Source organism: Osmerus mordax, chromosome 13 (genome assembly GCF_038355195.1).
Source record: "Osmerus mordax isolate fOsmMor3 chromosome 13, fOsmMor3.pri, whole genome shotgun sequence".
NCBI lineage: Eukaryota > Metazoa > Chordata > Actinopteri > Osmeriformes > Osmeridae > Osmerus > Osmerus mordax.
In genome coordinates, this window is record NC_090062.1 from 903,951 (window position 1) to 913,556 (window position 9,606).

Genomic DNA, 9,606 nt, shown 5'->3' on the forward strand with positions numbered 1-9,606 from the left:
TTCCAGGATCTATTTAATCTCATCCCTAATGTCAGTCAGCAGTCACCACAAATGGAAACCAATAGTTATTTCACTGCTCACTATACATTGTTATCACATATAACTAGACCCACTGTCATTATTTAAACGTTTGTGATCATTAATTTCAATGATTTTGGATAAAAAATGATTTTTAGATGATGTTGCTATCATTAGATAATTTACAGTTTCCCATAGACTATAAGGCTATATATAAAATGATAGAATATTAGGGCCACAGAGGGGAAAAAAACACAAGTCATAATATTGTAACCAGTTGTTTTAAAGGAGGACAGTTGTTAAAATGACAGATGTGGGGCATTTCGTGAAATTGTACTTCAGTATGGTTTCATAAACAAAGACATGCTGATGTGCCAGAATATTAAGTATCACATTGTCATAAGTATCAAAACTGTAAAAACAATATGTAGCTTTTCTGCAGAAAGAACCAGCCTCATAAATTTATGACTTTATCCTTTTTCTTCAGTGTGGCCCTAGTACTCTGTCATATAAACAAATACACATTCCATATGAATATAAAAACACAATGTGTAACATTATGTTCCTTTATTGAATAAGGACAAAACAAAGCAGGTAAACCATCAGCTCCTTTCGAAACTGAAGTCACAGTGACTCTACAAGATGGAAAGCACAGAATCCAAGCATATTATACAAAATGATACATACACATTCAAAGGTCTGTATATAACACACCCTGCATGTCTGCACACTAAAATAAATGCAGGACAAATCCATACACATCAACTGAACAGACAAATGAATGGATGCAGTAGCCTCCCTGCAGCCTTGTATTACACACAGTATACCGCACAAACATCATAAGAGGCCAAATTCGTAAAAAAACGAACCCAAAAAAACCCAAATTCCTCTGCCACCGCAGGACATATTTAACCAAAATTGAAAGCACACATACTAACTAAAATAATTCAACACATATTGGTCCCTCAGCAGCCGACCACTGTCGTCATCAGGGAAGATTGCCGGATTGTCCCAGTCCATGGCTGGTGGCACTCTGGGGGCCCTCTCCTTCCTCAGGCAGGCCACATTGTGGAGGACAGCACAAGCCACAGTAATATCACATGCCCTAACAGGGCTGACCCTTAATTTGTGAAGGCAGTGAAAGCGTGCCTTCAGGAGGCCAAAGGTCATTTCAACTCTGGCCCTGGTCCTGGCATGGGCATGGTTGTAGGCCTGCTGTGCTTCCTGGGGGTCTGTGAAAGGTGTCAGGAGAAAAGGCTGGCAGCCATACCCCCTGTCTCCCAGCAACACACCAGAGAATTCACCTGTCAACACAAAATCTCATCATTACTACCTCATAAACACAGTGATATTCTTGACACAGCCATGATGGTTATAAATAGGGGTTGTGTGGCTTACCTTGTGATAGGCACTGATAGATTTCAGAGGCCCGAAAGATTCTGGAGTCATGGACTGAGCCAGGCCATTTTGCCACAACATTGCTGATCACACAGTCAGCATTGCAGACCATCTGAAATCATAAGATGAGGAATATTACACCAATCAATGCACATCACTGGCAATGCAGAGTGTTCGTCAATGGACAATATCAAAAAGTTATGTTCACCTGAACATTAATGCTGTGAAAGGATTTCCTATTCACAAAATCGGCCTCATGGGCACCTGAGGGGGCTTTTATCCTTATGTGTGTGCAGTCCACTGCACCAATGACATTGGGGAAACCTGTCACACAAAGTAATGAGTATCCTACTATGTGTTAACAGTTGTCCTGTAATTTGTAGATCCTCTTACCTGCAATCCTATAGAACTCCTCTTTGATGTCACAGAGTCTTCTGTGGCCAGGGAAGGAGATGAAGACATCTGCTAATGCTTTGATAGCCAGACACACACTCCTTATTGTGCGGCAAATTGTGGCCTTGTTCAGCTGTTCTGCATCCCCCACTGAGTACAGGAAGGCTCCACTAGCAAAAAAGCGCAAGGCCACACAAACCATTTGCTCCACACTCAGTGCATGGCTCCGTGCAGTGCGGTGCTTAATCCTGGGACCCAGTAGTCTGCATAGATACCTGATGCCATCTGCAGAAAACCTGTATCTTTCATATAGATGGTCATCAGGGAAGGCCAGTGGGTCCAACCGGTCCCTGAAGACCCTTTCTCGCCTGAAGGCTCTCCTCAGCACAAGTGCTTCTTCATCCACCACATCTCGCACAAATGGGCATGCCATTGTCAGAGCAGAAAGGAACACACAATTTTGGGCCTTCATATAGGCTAGTGGCCACACCTGGTGCTGGGGGGGTGGGCAAAAGAGGGCGATGCCTTATAACGATGACTTGGTTGTACTGATTGCTGGGAAAATAAAAAAAACCTTAGAAAGATGCCACCGTCCTGTGTGCTCACAATAAGAGCTCATATGTCATGGCTCACTTGACTTTACGAGAATATACCTAATTTTTATTTTCAGCTGTGTCATCTTCTTGGAGCTGGGGGAGGAAAGAAAAATAATGATTAATACATTTGTGTTACAGTTAGCATACAGTGTACATTGAAGGCATATCTCACCTCCCTCTCAAGTTTTTTTATTTCAAGGTCCAGTTTCCTAATTGTCCTCTTTTTTATTTCGGACTCCAGTGCAAGATTTTCCATCTTTTTCTTCTTGTACTGAATGTCTATGTCTGCCAGTTCTATTTGGCGCCGGAGGTGGTTGCCATACAACTTTCTGATAGCTTGTGAGCTCTGTGAACACAATACAATTAGCGCAGCTGGAATTTGGCAGGATGTGGTGTCCTTTTATTAATACGCACTATGTTGCCAGGCTGGTTTTCCCACTGTATAGCATCTGGGTCCTGTAAAAGAAATTAGATTTTTTGATTTTGATGAGGACTCCTCACCATTGTAGAGTAAATAGTACTTTCACAGTCTTAACATGATACCTCATGCCTTCTGGAATCCAGAGAGATGGTCTCCTCCTCATCATCGTCTCCATCATGTGCTGTTGCTGCTGCACTGGGGCCTTCACCCTATCACATTTAATCGGATTCATATTGAAGCTAGTAGACAAGACATGCCAGGCCTACAGTATGCCTTTGATGGAGTACTCACTGGATCAGCATCGTCTGGTGCTTGTGCTGGTGGCTCTAACAGGAACACAGTGCTGCCAGACACTGCAAGGCAATAGGTAAACCAAAGTCAGACAGTCCAAATTGATTCAATATGAATGTGGTTGTATCCCATGTAGAGATGGAAGGACATACCTTGAATGAAGCGGGTGGCATCTTGGGAGGAACCTATGCTCGTCTCTTTCCCCCCAGGGATCCCCTCTAAGACGGGCCTGCCTTTATTTAGCTCCAAGGCCATGTCCTCTGCTGGGGTAAGGTCAGCCTTTGGTGACCCACCACCCGTGCCTTGTCTGTGGGTATTCTTTTTCACTGCTAAAACAGTACAGACAATGTGTGAGCAGGCACCTTCTGGGTACAATATATGCTTGTGCTTTGTTAAATATTAGTCAGGGACCATACCATTCTGCAGAATGTTCTTGTATTTGATTTTGACCTGCTGCCATGTCCGTTTTGGCCCGTTCATGTTTAATCTACACACACACACACATATTTAATGGAGTCACACTGCAAAAAATTACTTGGTATTTTTGTCTTGTTTTCAGTAAAAATATCAAAAAATTTATCATAGCTTTATACAGTGTGATGGAGTTACTTTACACAATTTCACTCATATCTGCAGTGCATTTCAATAAAAAATTTAACCGTTTCATAATTACAGTACAACTGCATTTTTGGAGATGTGAATTAAATATTTGAATTGTAATTGTGATGTTTCAGCGGAGCGGTGAGTATGTAATTGTGCACTACTTACGCATTCAGGCGGTCTGCAATACTTTGCCACGCTTTTTCTCTTTGCTTTATCACTGTGGCGGTGTTGCCTTTCTTCTTAATTATATCTTTTACCTCCTCGTATGCCTCCATGAGGATTTGTGCTTCCGACGGGGAAAAGTACGCGGCTCTAGTTGCCATGGTAAATCAGTTAATCTGTGATCTGTGGCGGGGTCTATTTGAGTGAGCCGTGAGCGCGCACCTATCCAGGATTGGTTTCACCTGGCTTAATGAATCCGTGTCTGCTCATCCTGGCTTGGTCTTTGTGCAACCAATTAAGCCTGGACGCACATGTTTTGGCTTCATTGAGCTCAGCTGAGTCATTTATCCCGGATGTCTTAATTCTACTTTTGTGCAACAGGCCCCTAGAATCTAGGTTTCAGGTTCAAGATGGGGGAGAAACTAATCATGTGTGCCTGCACACCCAGTCCTGTTCAGACACTTAATTTAAGATGACATCAAAATAATAATTCATAGTGCAGGGTTTCCAATGTTGTCGTTGTCCCTGGTGAGTTTTTTATACTTAAATAATAAGATCATGCTACATCTAAGCAATGGAGCTCACTGCAACGCTGTAGCCTACGCGAGACACTACAAAAACATCTACACAGCTGTTTAAGAGGAAGTCAAACGGCGACAGAACATGATCGGCACTCCCCTTACTTAAATCAAAAGTCTATCTAACTTCTAACCTGGACTTCATTGCCACAGCCTAAACTTTGTCAATCTGTTAATGAAAATAATTAATTTCAGCCTAAACCGTACAACGGAACGTTAAATCCAATTCAACCAACGCAATCGCTACCAAGACGAACACAGTAGTCTAGTACTGTACCGTAGTAGTACAATTTACTTGGAAAGCTTCTCCACACAGGGCTATATAGCATTTTGCGTTGTTACTGACAATGATCGCTACCAGTGAGCTTTTTATGAATGAGCGATTTTCCACTAAATAAATGTCAAGCTTATTTACGTTTTGGGGAGCATACTTTCAGTTAGCAGATGGTACTGTTTGAATCGCGATTCCATCTTCTACTGCCGGGTAACGTCGTAGAATAATCTTCAAAGGGGGTTCTTTATTAATGAATGAATGCAATGAGTAGGCTAAATGCCTGAAAATATCACGAGAAGGGAAAAACTTAAAAGGACGTTTAAGTCATAGAGATTAGGTCAATTTTTACACCGGTCTGCCAAATGTATTCGTTTTGATTCAACGATGAGGCTGCCTCTTGCAGGGGAAATGAGAAGACATCTATTTCATTCTACACTTCACTCGTATTTTCAGTTGTAAATGAGCAGCAAAAAAAAGAAGCTTTTAAATCTATGTAATCTTTATAAATAATAGGTATGCATTTTTATATAAAATATACAGAAATATCAGTTGTAAAAATGTCATTCAAAATCGGACCCCTGTGCAACCGACGCAAGCAAGCACACCCTACAATTTCCCCAGAAATTGTACCCTCTCTAGTTGGTTTGTATTGTTAGGTTTGAGGCTCATACTAACAATACAGATGATGTTTCAAGAGGAAATGCTTGAGCTGATTTAGCAGCAAAGGCTGCGGCCAAATCCTCTGATGTGTCCGAGGTCTCTATATTTTTTTTTGTCTCAGCAACCGGAAACACGCACTCCCTCTCTTCATGTTGTGGTGGACCTTCAAGCCGCTGCTGATAACACTGAGAGGGATGGTTGGTTATCTGTTGGCTGTGTGAAAGATTCTACGTGCATTATTCCCTTGGTTGGCTCGCATGGCGCACGGATGTGCCCATACGAGCAAGGGGGGTATGGTCTCAATAGTAAATACAGATTGGTTTGCACCTGGTTTTTCCACAAAGGCTGAGCAACATTGTGCTCAGTGTCATACCTGCCAGCAGCATAATCCCAGAAAGAGACCAAAGAGAAGAGACACAGCAAACTAGCCAAGATATGTGAAGAGACTGGCCTAAAATGGCCTGATGCACTCCCACTAGCACTTATGGCCATGAGGTCCACTGCCCAGAGGAGGAATGGACTTTCCCCACACAAGATAGTTTTAGGGAGACCAATGAAATTGTCTCTCCCCCACTATCATTGCAAACAGATGGATATCCACCAGATGGATGATACAATGTTAAACTTTTGTTTTGCCCTAACTAGAGCAGCCAGGGTTGTGCATTCACAGGTGAAAGCTGCCCGCTGGGGAGCCAATGTCATCCCTATCAACCGGGAGACTATGTGAAAGTGCACAAACGGAGGACTGGACCGGTCCATACCTGGTTTCTCTTGGTGACTCACACAGCTGTAAAAGTGGAGGGTCGTCCGACATGGATTCATGCAACAGACTGCAAAATGGCCCCTCCACCGAACAACACGGTGGAGGGTCCCAACGGAGAGCCAGGGGCCGGTGGAGGAGCAGGTGCACCTCCAAATGGTGCCTGCTCCAACTTGTAATTTTGTCTCATCCCCACTGGGTTACTCCTCCAGGAGTACACCAAGGGGGGTGGAGACCCGTTTGCAGCAGCTGATCCGGGAGCAGGTTCCAGTCCAGCGGACCGATTTGAGCCAAAACCAGGACCCCGCCATCCAGCACTCCAATCCAAGGGCGCTGAGAAGGAGGTCCTAAAGAGCACCCACCTGGAGGTGTTGAAGACGTCGAAAGGTGAGTCACATGAGGAGAAAGCCAGAGAGGGGCTGCTGTTGCTACCATGCCTCTCTTCCCCATGTGTGATTCATGAAGCAGATGACAGCACCCAGACGGGAAACCAGAGAGAGGAGCCTGGAGATGGGAACACACTTTCACACTGTCTTCCTCCGGCCTCTACATGAAGCAGATGACAGCACCCAGAATGGGGACGAGAGGATACTGTGGTGCAGGCCCTCGGTTGTTTCAAGGAAACCGAGGCCGCTGCCGGAGCTACGATGAGAGATGAGATCCAGACATACTGACGCACACACCTGACAGACATTTACTGATACTGGACGCACAAGTCCACAGACATCGCATACATGAGCCACACCGAGAGCCACTATTGCACGCTCCCAATTATACTGATGTGAACATTGAGATTCATCATAAACCACACATGAAGAACAATCTGTACAACAACACCTTACCGTGGACGGGAAAAAAGGACTGGACGCAGCATTAGAGGGGACAGACCTTGCAGGGTTTGTGGTTAGAGTCCCAAGCATTCTGGAGGTTATCCAGAGATATCTGTCCCTCTGTCAATGGCTGATATGTGTAAGGTCAAGAAGTGGCCTTGTGTAGTGTTGGATGTAACAAATGTGACTGTTCTGTCGAACGAGTCAGTCATCTCTTGAATATGCCCCACCTGCATGGTTATGTGTATGGCATAGTGGTACAGTGAGAGTGAAAAAAAATACATGCAAGGATACGGTTTCTATGTATGCTCACACTCTACTGGATGATTTGTAACTTCAATTGTATCTGAGTTCAATGTTACTTGTCCTGTATACCATTTGGGCGGGTGACATAAATTCCTGATGTTGCTGACTATGCTATTCCTACACCTTTAGCATACTACAGAAGATGTAGTATATGGTTGATTAAATGTTTAAATAATTATAGGAAGATATTTGGAAAAATGTAGACTTGATGTAGACGGGTGCAGTCCCGTTCACTGCTCGGAAGGTCAATACCAGGGTCTTGAATCTGATACGGGCCATGATAGGTAGCCAGTGGAGAGAGATGAGGAGCGGGGTAACATGGGAGCGTCTGGGTAGATTGTAGACCAGGCGGGCCGCCGCGTTCTGAATCCTCTGAAGAGGGCGGGTTGCACATGCTGGGAGACCAGCGAGCAGAGAGTTGCAATAGTCCAACTTGGAGAGGACGAGTGCTTGGACTAGCAGCTGGGTGGAGTGCTCAGCCTGTTGCATGATTTGCCTGTTGCAGATGGACCTGTAAGTATAAGGGCATCACCATTTTGGGTTCCTCGTGCAGCTAACAATGGCACCATGTGGGGATGTGGTAAGAGTGCTTATTATTTCCTGCCAGCCGACTGGTCAGGAACGTGTTACCTTGGGTTTATTGTAGGAGTCCTCAGACCTGTAGATGGGTTGCCCCTGCACCCCTTTCCCAAACATTGGTGGCACCGCCACAAGAGAAGTATTATTAATGCAGATGCTAAGAAGCTGGGATCTGTGGAAGAAATTGGGATTTCCTGTGTGCTTACATTATTAACTAATCAATAGAACTAGTCATTGGATACTAGTTAGTACGTTCTCATGTAAGCTTGCTATTAATTGTGTCTATGTGTCAGGGTTAATAGATGTTCGGGGTCAGGAGAAGGTACTGGCTAAACGTTCCTTGTCATGACTACAAGGAGAGCTCCAACTATGAACTCTCTAGTCTGAGAGTTGTCATATGTTGGAAGCAGTGAATCTCTTTCTCTGAGACTGTTGAAACGTCATTACTGCCTGACTGTCACAATCTATGTTTACATTCTTGTGCCCTATAAAAGATGGCTTTCAGAGCTGAGAAAGACATGATTGAGACCTAAGCCTGGTGTTGTGTTGTCATTTATTGTCAGAGGTCTGGTTTTCTCTCCCAATATGCAGATTGATAATACTTAAAATCCAGAACTCAACTGAACTTTGTCACTCCGTTTATGAAGAGACGGACAAAACACTTTCTTCATCACTATCTAGATGACATAGTCATATATAGTAACACCTGGATGGAACATGTGCGGCATCTACAGGAAGTCATACTACGTCTACAAAACGTATGTCTGACCGTCAACCCGAATAAGTGCGCAGTGGCTGGGAGGGAGACGGAGTACCTGGGTTTTGTTATTGGTCATGGGATCATTCGGCATCAAGTGAAGATTTTCAGGCACTGGAAGAATGCCCTGTACCACAGAAACGTAAGGAACTTCCAGCAATGTCCCTTAACAGACATGGTGGGGGCGCGCTCTCCAAACCAGCTTCAGTGGTCTGTTGAGGCTATGAAAGCCTTTCGACACCTACAGAAGGCTCTGGCAAACAATGCTGTTCTTTATAACCCTGACAATGGTGGCACACAGGGGCTGTGTATTTATAAATGTATAATATTTTGTGGAAAAATGTGCTAAGCAAATAAAGAAAATCTGCAAGTAGAGGCACAGAAAAACATAGGCTGTTCTTGCCATCTAGTGTTTGAGTAAGGACACTGCAACCTTAACATAACCTATACTTTGTGTAACCCACATAGAATATGCTGTCACTAAAGGGTCAACTAGCCAAGTGTCAAATTACATGATGCCAGTACCGCTAGCGCGGTTCTTATGTTCATTTTATTAGGAATTCTCAGTTGTAGCAAGAAGAGTAGAGTGACTTTCCATTTGCCCAAGGAGAATTTATTTTGTTTTCCTATTTTTTTCGAATCAAATAGCTCTATTTTATTTTTGAGTATTTTCTAATGTAAGATAAAACACTTATGTGAATAGTTGCTCAGTGATTGTGTAATAAACCTGACAACTGTTCTGTTACAAAAAAGTAAAGTCTCCTTTTACGTCTTGTCAATTTTTGCTCAGAGCCTAGGTAATAGATATATAGCTATCGTTCTAATTCAGGTTAGAGGTGCTACAGATACATACTTTATGTAACATCCACATGCTTAGTTCTGCAGCCTCAACAGAAGTTTGAGACATGGTCTTTATTCCTAACTGTCTTAAGATGTTGTCAAGTAATTAACAGCCATGAACAAAAAGCAGGACATACTGG

General features: G+C 43.6%; 1 protein-coding gene across 3 annotated transcripts; it reads right to left on the reverse strand.

Moving 5' to 3' along the window:
• Nucleotides 1–547: 547 nt before the first annotated feature.
• Nucleotides 548–4,260, reverse strand: LOC136955769 (putative nuclease HARBI1). 3 transcript variants are annotated; one of them, XM_067249494.1, is made up of 13 exons: nucleotides 3,886–4,260; nucleotides 3,534–3,604; nucleotides 3,270–3,446; nucleotides 3,118–3,179; nucleotides 2,949–3,035; nucleotides 2,820–2,861; nucleotides 2,578–2,751; nucleotides 2,476–2,498; nucleotides 2,085–2,129; nucleotides 1,810–1,979; nucleotides 1,625–1,740; nucleotides 1,417–1,528; nucleotides 548–1,322 (listed from the first exon to the last, which is right to left on the reverse strand). In XM_067249494.1, exons 1-13 carry the CDS (start codon nucleotides 4,041–4,043, stop codon nucleotides 952–954), a joined length of 1,608 nt encoding a protein of 535 aa, XP_067105595.1. In that variant the 5' UTR covers nucleotides 4,044–4,260; the 3' UTR covers nucleotides 548–951. The 3 variants fall into 3 exon arrangements, with proteins under 3 accessions (XP_067105595.1, XP_067105594.1, XP_067105593.1); XM_067249493.1 differs by having other exon boundaries at nucleotides 1,625–1,716; nucleotides 1,810–2,129; XM_067249492.1 differs by having other exon boundaries at nucleotides 1,810–2,129.
• Nucleotides 4,261–9,606: the final 5,346 nt, after the last annotated feature.